Source organism: Mirounga angustirostris, unplaced genomic scaffold, assembly GCF_029215605.1.
Source record: "Mirounga angustirostris isolate CCGP_5_RB_7025 unplaced genomic scaffold, mMirAng1.0.hap1 SCAF_13, whole genome shotgun sequence".
NCBI classification, from domain to species: domain Eukaryota; kingdom Metazoa; phylum Chordata; class Mammalia; order Carnivora; family Phocidae; genus Mirounga; species Mirounga angustirostris.
In genome coordinates, this window is record NW_026991721.1 from 14272987 (window position 1) to 14285635 (window position 12649).

The 12649-nt window shown below is 48.4% G+C and overlaps 1 protein-coding gene across 48 annotated transcripts in view; it reads right to left on the minus strand.

Annotated features, from left to right (window-relative positions):
• MADD (MAP kinase activating death domain) overlaps positions 1–12649 on the minus strand; it is a 45103-nt gene that overhangs the window by 23857 nt on the left and 8597 nt on the right. For 15 of the 48 annotated variants that reach the window (XR_006793803.3, XM_064576475.1, XM_064576473.1 and 12 more), the window contains 17 exons: positions 11944–12540; positions 11139–11442; positions 10596–10727; positions 9880–9993; positions 9119–9199; positions 7168–7346; positions 6639–6874; positions 6262–6418; positions 5020–5123; positions 4739–4929; positions 4108–4361; positions 3722–3861; positions 2846–2947; positions 1504–1563; positions 1061–1163; positions 514–700; positions 267–417 (listed from right to left, as the gene is read on the minus strand). Coding sequence is in view for 47 of the 48 variants with exons in the window: in XM_064576475.1 (XP_064432545.1) it covers positions 267–417; positions 514–700; positions 1061–1163; positions 1504–1563; positions 2846–2947; positions 3722–3861; positions 4108–4361; positions 4739–4929; positions 5020–5123; positions 6262–6418; positions 6639–6874; positions 7168–7346; positions 9119–9199; positions 9880–9993; positions 10596–10727; positions 11139–11442; positions 11944–12540 (3092 nt within the window). In the remaining variant the exon portion in view is untranslated. The remainder of the gene's footprint in view (positions 1–266; positions 418–513; positions 701–1060; positions 1164–1503; positions 1564–2845; positions 2948–3721; positions 3862–4107; positions 4362–4738; positions 4930–5019; positions 5124–6261; positions 6419–6638; positions 6875–7167; positions 7347–9118; positions 9200–9879; positions 9994–10595; positions 10728–11138; positions 11443–11943; positions 12541–12649) is intronic. The other 33 variants (XM_045893731.3, XM_045893740.3, XM_045893725.3 and 30 more) reach the window with 7 other exon arrangements.

Sequence of the window (12649 nt, forward strand, 5' to 3'; positions counted from 1 at the left end):
GGTGGCTCAGTCGTTAAGTGTCTGCCTTCGGCTCAGGTCATGATTCCAGCGTCCTGGGATCGAGTCCCACATCGGGTTCCCTGCTCAGCGGGGAATCTGCATTCTCCCTATGCCTGCCACTCCCCCTACTGTGCTCTCTCTCTCTCTCTGACAAAATAAATAAACAAAAATCTTAAAAAAAAAAACAAAACAAAACACAAGTTCCCTTTCGTTGGAGATCAGTGAGAGAGTTGTGGACGGCGCTGGCCCAGCCAGTGTGATCCTACCTTTACTATAGTAGTGGGTCTGGGCAATCTCCAGAAGCCCAAAGATGCTGGCCATGCCACCCAGACCTGCGTGGGCATAGGACTGCTCCAGGCTGAGTACCGTGCACTTGAGCAGGTCTAACATTCCCTTGTACACCTTTCGACTGATCTCCTGCAACAACAAGCCAGGGGTGAGAGTTGGCAAAACTGCCTTTGGTGTCCAGGTCCCTCTTCCAGCTGATTCCAGCTCCCCACCCCAGACACTGACCACGTCGGGGATGGCATCCTGCCGGGCATCATCCTCTGACTGCACTGTGCGGTTCAGCTTGCTCAGGACAAAGACTCGCAGTTGCTCACTCTCCAGTAGCCGACGCACCTTCTTCATGTTGAGCCAGCCAACGCCCTGGCCATCCAGCACGCTGTGGACCACCTCCTTCAGGAACTGCTGGTTCTCACTATGGGGTCCACACACCACTTCTGTGGTCATCAGCTTCTGTGCAGAGCACTCCCCCTACTTACCAGACTAGATGCTTGCCTCCAGGGGCGAGACACAAAGCCATGTCTCTAGGCGTCCAAGTCCCCTGCACCCCCTGCCCACACCCCCACCCCGCGTACCCAGCACTGTGGTTTCATTCTCCTCGCTGGTGTGGGCTACTACCGTCACGTGGGGATTCAGTCAGAATGGGCAGTGCGCGCAAGAACTGATTTCATCTACCCAACTGAGAGGTGCTCTCCCACTCCTGAGCATCCCTGAAGTGGTACAGGAATCGCAACCTCTAGCACAGAACTTCCAAAATAGCCCAGCCATTTGTTACCTAGAATTGCTGGATCGACCCTGAGGTGATGGAGGCTCTCTTTTCACTGTTGGGCTGTGTTTAATAACAGACGACTTCTGGTCCACTAAGGCCCTCCTGTTTCCTATAGCCAGGAAGGTAGGAATGAGAGTAGCCCTGTGTCAGCACCGCCCTGGGGAGCCATGTTCCACACCCATTCCCCAGAAGGGCTGGGTGAGGGTGGCCCCGGGGTATCACACATAGGTAGAAACCAGCCATGGCAACGTGGAGGAGGTGGGGATGGAGACTCAGGCCACTCCACATGCACCAGCAGCACGCCCATGGGCAAGCACGGGCGTCACGGGGGACGGGGCAAGGCAGGTCACTCATGTGATACTGCTTGCCCCATGAGGAGGACGGCCCTCAGGCAGGCACGGAAGATGCTAGGAAAAAAAGATCATGCACAGCTCACGGGTAAGACCCACCTTCACCACTCCCGGGGCCGGCTTCAGTAACAATCTCCATTAGAGTATTTAGCCCAAATACTGGGACACAAAATACACAATTAGTAGGTGCACCATGATACCACAACCCCTGTTCCCCTCAACGGAGCTGTAAGTCAGACAATCTGAGGATTCTCCCAAAGCTTAGTGCACATGACCTTAGTTCTCAGGCACCTCAGAGCTGGAAGCCAAGAGATCAGGAAACCACCAAGGCTCTAGGAAAGACCATCCTTAAGACTATGGTCTCTAAAAGCCAGGGGCAGGGTAAATGACATGAGGGACCTTCAGGTACTACACAGGCACATGCATGAAAGAGGGACTGCTGGTTTTCATGAGACATCTAGCACAGGGGTCCAGAGGGCCTGCCGGGTATGCAGGGAGAGGAGACCCATCTTGCAGATGCTGTCATGGGAAGTGGGGCGGGGGTGTGAGGATGGGAGGCAGATGGGAGCAAGAAGGACAATAAATGAAGTGAAGCATCAGCATGCGATGAAGGCATTTCAACTGCTTTCCTCCCCAACTGCATCAAAGCCAGGGATGCTAACACTTTTCCACCCCTAAGCTACTGAGTCGTGTGTGAATTTGTGCCCTACACCTCTAGCTATTATGTCCCTCTGCCTACCCACCCTATGTTCCCATCCCCACCAGAGAACACTCCTTTGATTCCTGAAGTTTTTAAGCACTGAGAAGAGAAGTCAGTTAAAATATATACAGAGCTGCTTCTCACTATGCTTTCTATTGTAATTAAATATTTCAGCACAATAGCTAGAGAAAACAAATGTCAATAGAGTAAATTCTAAAGAGCCCTTCAGACGCTCCGAGATCACAAACGAAAATCAAATAAGGTCTTAGCTGCTCTTAGAAGCCAACCAAATACTATCTGGCCCACCCACAGGGCCCATCAACATGAAGCCAAAGTAAGAGGCTTCTTGGCTCTATGAACACCGCCAGGCTCTCGCAACCACCCCCAGCAGGCCAGCTCCCTGGGATGGAGTTCCTCCTCTGTTCATGCAGTAGGAACCCGGCAGATGACTGGTGGCAGCTGATGACCCCTGTGTTAATTATGGATCCCCCCAGAAGCAGCAGTAATCTCACAGTTGCTCTTATCCTAAATGACATAACAGGGCCTTCCCTTCAGCTACGAAGATCGTTTCCATCTGAAAACCAGTCAGAGCCCATCATGTGCAATGAAAGCCATGAGAAGCGGTATGAGGGGCCACAGCCAGATCAAATGAGTCATCACAACAGGGCTCCTGACAAGCACCCAGAGGCCTGAAATAGCTCCCGGAGAATCCTGGTTCGGCGGAAGGAGGGTTGTAGTTACCTTTCAGACTGGGGAAGGGTGTGGTCTTCTCTCGGGCACTTTTGGTGGGCAGTGTGAGGTTTGAAAGACTGAAGCTTGTACTGTGGTTCCGATATAGGCTGCCTGTCAAGGGGAGGGTGGGAGAGCGAGCAGTTAGGAGCATAAGGAATCAAAGCTGATGACTGTACCATCATCTCCATCTTCCTCCTTTTCAAACATAATCCCAGTACCTCTGATCTACCATAGAAAGGACCAAGTCTATAATTTAGGGCAACTGCCAGGATGGCTCAAAACCCAGTAACAACTTTCTCTGACCACCTCCCCTGGTAATAGCCGAGTCTCTCATCAACTGCTAACTCAGCAGGAAAGCTGACAGTTAATGCACTTTTGGTCAGAAGTTGGTGCTGTCCCTACCTGGCTTCTGAAAAAACTCACAATCATAATTATCTGGTCCCTGGTCTGTCCTCAATTTTTGACTGACACCACCCCTCATTTCTGGAAATATTCTCTAGGCACAAAAGTCAACCTCATGTAGATTTCAAAGTGTGTTCACGAGAAAGTCCTCCACCAGGCAAAGAAGGTATTAGATACAGAACCCAAATCAAATTTGACCACTTTATTTCCACAAAACATATGACGTTCAATACAATGACTCTTTCTCAGTCGACCAGCTATCTTACCTGAGACAGACTGAAACCTCTGGGGATAAAGATAGAGACTAATCTGTGCCTGTCCTTTACCCATGAAAATACTTTATTCACTGTCACCCAAACAACCTGGACTGGGGCTCGGTAACACCAATCCAGCCCTACATCTCAAGTTCTAAGCAGCATCCACCGTGGCCAGGCCCTACTGCAGAGAAAATGCGACAGAGGCAGGAGAGCTAAAGGCACTTACTGGCAAAAGACATGATGCCCCCGAAGCCCTCGGTGCTGTTGTTGGAGACGGTGGAGGTGGGTGAGCTCGCTCGAGAGTCTGACTCTGCGTCTGAGTCGCTTGCCAGTTTCAAGCTGTTGGGCCGCAGCAGCTTTTGAGCCCTTGAATGCACAGTGGCACCTATGAGCCCCAGGCAGGGGTACCTAGTCTTGGGAGTGTGGGCCTGACGCTACACTGCTGTCGCAGCTCCCTTCCCGCAACTTCTATGTCTAGATCGAAGCACCACCTTGGGATGGCGGGCCACCAGAGCATTCGGACATCTCCAACTTTCTGATTAACCCTCACCCAGGGTCCACTGTAGTGGGGTCCTTGAGTCACCCATCTAGAAGGAGTCCCCAGGCTCTCACCGACTGCCATTGACATGTTGGCTGAATCGGGGAGTGTAACTTTCCCCCTGTTCATCATCATCTTCCTCAGGGGGAAGGCCATACTGGGGCTCGAAGTATGGATTGTCATAGGTTCGCCGGCGCACTGACCCCTCTCCAATTTCTGTCTGGCGCCTGTCTGCGTTCGATTTGCCAGTGCTGGGAGGCACGGGAGGGAGGGGCTTGGAGACACCTCCTGCTGCCTTATCGTCCACCCCTGTTGAGTCGGCAGGTTCCTAAAGGCCACATTAAATAAAAATTGGTCACCCGGTGCCCAGTGATACTTTCCTGTATTCTCAGTTTAGCAGGGCCAAGCCAGGCCTATCAAGTTCCCATCTCCTATCCCAAGGGAATGTGGGAGAAAAGATCTCTGTGACACCCCTGTTCTCTGTGCCCACAAACTATGCAAGGGGGATCTTAGCTAAGCCCTGAACAAAGCCCGATGAGTTCTTTCTGGGGTCAAAACTGTGTCCCCTAGGCTCTAAGCTGGGAGACCTATGGCGACGAAGACAGGAAGAATGTGAAGAGGCAAATTAACAGCTTCAGCCTTGACTTTCTAAGGGAAGCATGGCCCACATCCCACCCTTGTCCATCCTTCCAAGCCCTCACGTACAGAAGTAGCTCCATGGATGACCATGCTGGGGCTACTGCCAGTGGTGGTACTGGAGCTGGAGCGCAGAGGCGGGCTCTCCTGAGGGTGTTCGCTGTCTGGGCCCGGCTCCTCTGATTCCTTCTGGCTCTGCAGCTCATCAATCTCCACCTCACTGGCATCCCCCAGGGCTGCGTGTGTCAGTGGATCCACACCTGCCAAAACCCCAGGTGGCAGGTACAGACCACACGGCCCCAGAGCCCCAAACCCTGCCCAGAGTGGCCAATCCCCCCAAGTACACTTACTGGGGGTGTCACCATCGATGCCACATTTCATCATTTCACTGACAAAGTCGCCAAGAGAGGAGTAAGAAGAGCTTGAGTCATCATAATCCATACTGTCACTGCCACTGCAGAGCGAAGAGCACAAAAATAAAAACAAAAATAAAAATAGAATGGAAGAAAGGGGCAGGGAAAGGAATCAGCGATCAGCAGTAGGAAAAATAAAAAAGGAAGGACTCTCATACACACACACACACACACACACACAGGAATATTACTCAGCCATAAAAAAGAATGAAATCTCGCCATCTACAACAACGTGGTTGGAGCCAGAGTATAATACTAAGTGAAACAGGTCAGGGAAAGATAAATACCATATGATTTCACCCATATGCAGAATTTAAGAAACAAAACAATTGAACAAAGGAAAAAAAAAAAAAAGACAAACCAAGAAAGAAACTCTTCTTTTTTTTTAAAGATTTTATTTATTTATTTGAGAGAAAGAGAATGAGAGAGAGCACATGAGAGGGGGGAGGGTCAGAGGGAGAAGCAGACTCCCTGCCGAGCAGGGAGCCTGATGCGGGACTCATCCTGGGACTCCAGGATCATGACCTGAGCCGAAGGCAGTCGCTTAACCAACTGAGCCACCCAGGCACCCCAAGAAACTCTTAACAATACAGAACAAGCTGATGGCTACCAGAGAGGAGGAGGGTGGGGAGTGAAATAGGTAATGGGGATTAAAGAGTACGTTTATCACGATAAACACTGACTAATGTGTAGAATTGCTAAATCACTGTATTGTACGCCTGAGACTAATATAACGCTGTATGCTAACTACACTGGAATTAAAATTAAAAACTTAAAAAAAGGGGGGGGCGCCTGGGTGGCTCAGTTGGTTAAGTATCCGACTCCTGATTTTGACTCAGGTCATGATTTCAGGGTTGGGGGATCGAGCCCCACGTCGGGCTCTGCGCTCAGCAGAGTCTGCTTCTCTCCCTCGCCCTCCACTCCTCCGTGTGCTCTTTCTCTCTCTCTCTCAAATAAAGAAGTCTTTAAAAAAAAACTTAAAAAAAAAAAAAAGAGGTGCACTCTTTAATCAAGGCCAGGGAACAAGATAAAATAAGTAAGCTAACACAAAACAATCAGCCAAAATATAACCAAGGCTTCAAAGACTAACTAACGTCTAAGTCCTATGAGACTTCGCCACTGTGCTCAATAAGGGCTAGTGACAGCCTTTTTACCTTAAAAAGCGGTTTTGCTGCTCACCTGTCATCAGTGGGGTCCGAGTCAGAGTCGTGCTCTGGGGGCACACTCAGTGCCTCAGCCAGCTGGGAATTGCTATCGTAGACTCGATAATGGATAGGCTGCAGCTGATGAGCATACCACTTTGGCTTGTCACCAATCAGGGCTGGATCAAACATGTCTACCCAAAGAGAAGAAAGAACAGTTAGCAACAAGGAGAAAAAAAACAAGCGGAACATAAAAGAAAGATAGGAAAAAGTCTAAAGCGAAATAGGAATGGAAGGGGCAGGTCAAAGATGAGAAAAGGCAAAGGCAAAGGGAAGAGCCATCAGGGGACAAAGGCAGAAGGTGGGGCAGGGCAGAGCAGGGGGCAGGGCAGAGCAGAGGGCAGGTGCACTCACTGTTGTGAATTCGCTGGAAGGCATAGTTGGTGGGGTTAAGGATCCATTCTCCAAAGTACTCCACAGCCTGAGTCCTGGCCAGCTTCTCAGCAAAAGGAGTCTGCCGGGGACGTGAGGCTAGAAAGGAGCCAGCTTGAAAAGCTACCACAGGCCGAGGGAAGAGACGCAGGGTACGTGTGTGCATCTGAAAGCCCTGCAGCACGTTGGGGGAGTTGAAGAAACGGACCATGGCCACTCTGGGGACAAAGGGGATGGTGAGATAATCCGAGTCCCACACCCTGCACTGTAAGGACTGCTGCAATCCAAGGTCTCAGACCACCTCCCCAAGCCATCACTTCAGAGGCTTCCAACATCCAAGGGAGAGGAATCTTAAACAATCATCAATCTCTTTCTTCACTCGAGGTCTAAAAGGCCTGAGAGTATGAGGAACTAGTTCTTCTCTTTGCTTTTACCAAGGTGGCAAATGCAACTACTGAGAGAGCAGAACCCAGTTTAAGAGCTCGTGATTATCCAGTCATGGTGGTCGTACCTGGTTGCAACATCCACAGAATCCACATCATTGCCATAGATGAGTGGGTTGAATTCAGTGGAAGGTGTGGACTGCAGGTCGTTAGAAGGTCTTCCCAAGAGAAGGGGGATCTCCTGGCCTTCATGGAATTTCTCCAGATTGAGGATGGGCTGGGTGTTGAGACTCATGCTGGCAAGGGCCTGTGGAACAACAAGAAATCCCCTATGGAATGCAGATTCCTGGGCAGCTGGTCAATCTCATCTCCTAGGAAAGAGCCTTTGACATAAGAATCCAAATACTTTAACCTTTAGAAGATAATCTGAATTATATAGCCTTTCAGTTTAAGCCAACCTAGCTCAAGGCAACTTGATCAAATCTGGAACCCAGGGCAATAGTTTTCAAATTTATTTTAGCCATGAAATGTTGTTTCAGTTGAAATCTATATGAAAATATAAACAACTGAAACACTTAAAAGTAAAGCTTCTCTGAAGGACATAAGGAACCCAGAACCTCACATGTTCAGTGTTCCCAGCCTAAATCAGCCCCTCAGAGGCTCCTTGGGGCAGTTTGAAAACCACTGGTCTAGACCAGCAGTGCTTCTTAAATATTAATGAGCAGAGGAGTCACCTGGGATTGTTGTTAAAATGCAGATTCTGGTTCAATATATCTGGGGTGATCCTGCACTTTTAACAACCTCAGGCAATGGTAATGCTGCTGGTCCATGAATCACACTTCAAGTAGCAGAGGTAAGAATACAGGATTAATGAGCCCAGGGATTCTTAACTCCTATAAACATGTAAAGTACAATTCTACATATCAAACTCTCCATCTCATTAGTCATACGAAAGCAATCATCAAGAATGAAAACACAGAAAAGGCAGGCAGAGAACTTTCTCAACTTGCAATCCTCACCAGTCTCTGCAGTAACAAGACACCATATTACATCAGCAGGGATGAAGCAAGTGAGAGGGAGAGGGATGCTACAGAATGGCCCAGTTAAACCCAAACAGAGATCTAGAGGTACCGCTGAGCAACAAAGACAACACGGAGATTCCTGAAAACCCTTCAGATGAGAACAAGGATTCCTATAAAAAAATACGGAGTCATCTACTGGTGGTCCTACATAACACACACAAAAGGGCGAAGGAATAGGACCCTATCGTATTTTACCTTCAGGTACTGTGTTCAGCATGCAGAAGAGGAAGAAAATCAATCAATGAAAAATGTATTTAAAGGATTACTCAAAGAGAGGAATTTTTTTTTTTTAAAGATTGTATTTATTTGACAGAGCGAGAGACAGCGAGAGAGGGAACACAAGCAGAGGGAGTGGGAGAGGGAGAAGCAGGCTTCCCGCAGAGCAGGGAGCCCGATGCGGGGCTCGATCCCAGGACCCTGGGACCATGACCTGAGCTGAAGGCAGACACTTAACGACTGAGCCACCAGGCGCCCCAAAGAGAGGAATTTTTGAAGAAAGCATTCTACAGGGACCTAGAAATCAATTCAAGAGGAAAATATAAAAGGAGTCAGATTGTCCAAATGACTAGCTCCTTCCTTACAAGACTGACAGAATGCTCTAAGGCCATAAAGAATGGTAGACATGAGGGGAGCCTGGGTGGCTCGGTCGGTTGAATGTCCGACTCTTAGTTTCGGCTCAGGTCATGATCTCAAGGTAGTGGGCTCCAGCCCCATGTTGGGCTCCATGCTCAGTGGGAAGCCTGCTTGAGATTCTCTCCCTGTGCCCCTCCCTCTCCCCACGTGCTTTCTTAAAACTAAATAAATCTTAAAAAAAAATAAGTAAATAAAAGCCCTTTTTGAGATTCATCCTGACACCCAGAAATGGGACACACCTCTTCTTAGCTAAGAAAATCTATTCCATTGACGTCTGAAAGGAAAGTGGCTCTTACGACAGCTACAGCCTATGGCCGACCTAGAGTAGCCACTGCTCCCTTCCTTTTCGTCACTCTTCACCCACCTGCTTCAAATGCTTTTTCAGCTCTAAGGATTCCGGTTCTGGCAGGGTTGGGAGCACTTCTGCATTGGTGGGAGCAATCACCTGCACCAGGAAAAAGATAAAAGGCATGAGCTTAGAATTAATTGCTCAGGAGTTACTCTTACATAGAGTAAGTAACAAAAATAGTAAGTTGTATAGGCAATATTTTCACCTATATGTGAGCACATATATTACGTATATACACGTATGTATAAAATATGCACATACACACCTAAAAAGAAATACACCTCAATGTTACTGGTGACTATCTCTACGTGATAGGACTGTGGTTTTATTTCTTTACACTTATTTGTATTTTTAAAGTTTTACAATGAACACATATAAGGGTTCCTGCTGAAGTTTGAATGTATTCACGCCACAGAATATTAATATACATTTTAAGTCTGCACTGAAAGACACTTTCTTACTAGAAACCACACCCCAGGAAAACCATCAGGTGAGCTATACTGTGTGTAGTGTTCCCACAATCACGACTGCCCTACTGCTCCTAGAGGCAAGGCAGCACTTCATTCTGGCAAAACTGAATCTTACCCTCCTTTGAGCCCTAACCAAGGGACTATTAAGCCAATAAAGTAAAAGCTAAGCATTTAAAAAAATTGTTTCAATGAGTCACACAAGAGAAATCACCTAACTGAGGACCTTCCTGGGAATAATCTAGAAAAAGAAAACACTAGACAAAGAAATCCTATTAGACTCTACAGTCCCTCAGCCAAGAGCCTCACTCTATTGCTGTCCAGATCCACCAGCCAGGCATCATCGGGCATTCGGAAGTCCAGTTTGTAGAGGAAGAAGCTAGCAGGGACCCCAATGATGTACGGAGTTGGAGCCAACAGCAGCTGTGGAAAGAAAAGAGGGTAAGAAACAAAAACTAAACCTATTCTGATCACTTAAAGAATCAGGATCTTTTCAGATAAGGAAATGCAGGTCCACAATCTCTTTTCCAAAACTCTTGAGGGTAGGTGTGTTTCAGCATTCACAATTTTTCAGATTTTAGAATGGTAACAATGTATATTCTTCTTTTTTCTTTTTTTTTTTTTTTAAGATTTTTTTTTAATTTATTTATTTGACAGAGAGACAGCACAAGTAGGCAGAGCGGCAGGCAGAGGGAAAGGGAGAAGCAGGCTCTCTGCTGAGCAGGGAGCCCGATGCAGGGCTCGATCCCAGGATCCTGGGATCATGACCCGAGCCGAAGGCAGACGCTTAACCGACTGAGCCACCCAGGCGCCCCAACATTTACTTTGAAAGTAAAAACCATAAATAACATAGGTTTTGCCATCAAATCAGTTCAAGTTAGGTCATGTTTTACAGACAAATAAGTTATAATAAGGGATTGAAGACAAGTACTGATTTACAACTTCTTGCTATCGATCATTCTCCCTCAGAGCTGGACAGAGCTGGAAGACAGAGGTGACAAAGCCAGAAAGCACCTGAAACTCACCTGTTCTGCTGATGCCATGCAGGTGGGCAGCAGTGGGATTACAGGAAACATATACTCCAGTGGGTAGATCATCGCCACAAATGCCATCACAGACATGGAGAGGGCATTGTAGTCTCGGGACTGTAGCACCACCTGCCGCAAGCCGTACCACAGGGTCATTCAACAGCATAAATAAGGTGGATGAGAAAACAGTTTCCAGCGCTGCAACTTCATTTCCATTTCACCACGCCCTAGGGCTCCGCGAGCATAGCTTCCACAGTGATCTCTGCCCCATGCCTTCCCTTCCTGGTTCTTGTTCTCCCAATTCCAGGACCACCCACTGGAATAGAGCTACTGATATTTTCAGAGAATTAGGTCAGTCTAGTTAAAGATAACTCAACTGAGCAGCAAACCCTCTGAATACATGCTACTGAGAGTACCTCAATTCAACCCACACCTACAGAGTACCTGCTGTATACCTGGCATCATGTTACCTCCTAGGGACAAAAAGATGAAAAAGATGTAGGCCCTGTCCTTAAAGGTCTAGAAAGCTGGCTCTCTCACCTTGTGCTCTAACAGGATGCAGGTTAGCACCTGAAGACAGGCATCCACACCCAGAAGTTCCAAGGGAAGGTGCAGTGGGAAATCCACTAGGGTGAATCGAGAAGGGTCTGGAAGAGCAAAGGTCAGAGCTTGTTGGAGCTCCTGGGGTAGGACCTCAATGTCTACTCGCTTCTGCCCAGAGACGGGTACTGGGGAGCGCAGCAATCGATAGATCCAGGCCTCAATTTCTCGAAGGTCATGCAGAAGGGCACTTGACTTCTCCTCCACTAGCAACGATCCGGTAAAGATGCGCCACATAGTGTCCCTGAGGAGCAGAGAGCGGGAAACAGACACATAAGCACCAAGAGCTCATACCCCACTGCAATACAATACAGTAACCATATGGTAAAAATGATAACAACTGGAAAAGCCCACTCTTTGGGCTCAGCTGGGACCAGAGGGTATATACAAGAGTGAGAACAAACGTAAAAACGTGTACATAGCAGGACTTAGATTCCTGCCTGCCATGAAACAGCAAACTCCAAATATTATTACGTTAGAAAGTCTAACTCTGCAGCAGTCTTTCCCTTAGGAAGGACTAATATATGCTTAAATAGGTGGATGAAGGGCCTCAGGCTATTTTTTTAATGATTTTTTTTTTTTACAAAAGTTTATTCTTAAATGTACAACAGGATCTAAGACAACACTTCCTTCTAGATATACGAAGGCCCTCAGGCTTCAGAGGAAACTTCCCGCCCCTCACAGACCAGTTACATCTCATCTCTAACTGCTTCCCTCTCTCCTGAGTGTCAGCGGCAAACCGTACCTTTGTATGCCTCGAGGGATGCCCAGTTTCTTGCCCAGCAGCCGCTCACTGCAGCAGTCCACCAGACGTTTGAGGGTGTACAGACATTCTCGGAAGGTGGAGAAGAAGGGATAGTGGCTGAGCACACACAGGGATGTCAGAGTACTATTGCGGGAACGGCCCCCTGCCTTAGCCCGGGGTTTGCCCCGAGGAGACTGACTGACATCGGGGGCGGCGTCAGCATTGGGGGGCTGCAGGGATGAGCCACTCTCTGAGGTCTCAGTGCCAACCTCTTCTGAGGCACAGGTGGCACGGGGTCCTTCCTTCCCACGGGACCCTGCCCCACCTTCCCCCTTTTCCTTAGGCATACGCTTCTGGAAGGAGCGGTAGAAGTTAACACAGATGCCATAACGGGTGACTCCAGTGTCCTTGTCAGTGAGGGTGAAGACAAAAGACGTGTCATCCCGCAAGCTCATGCGCCGCTGCCGCACACTCAGACAGCCCTCGGGCTGGCAGAAGAACACTACGTCTGGGGGCAGGGGGAACTCGGCATGGTCCTCCAGTGGGTATCGCCGCAGTAATTCAGGAGTCTGGGCCACACTATCACTGCTTGGGTGCCTGAGGAACATAAAGACAAGTTCAGCAACCTGAAGGGATAGGATGCCGTCTCAGATGTCAACCGCGGTCCAGAAATAAAGCTCAAAATGCCATTTTGGATAAAGTAACC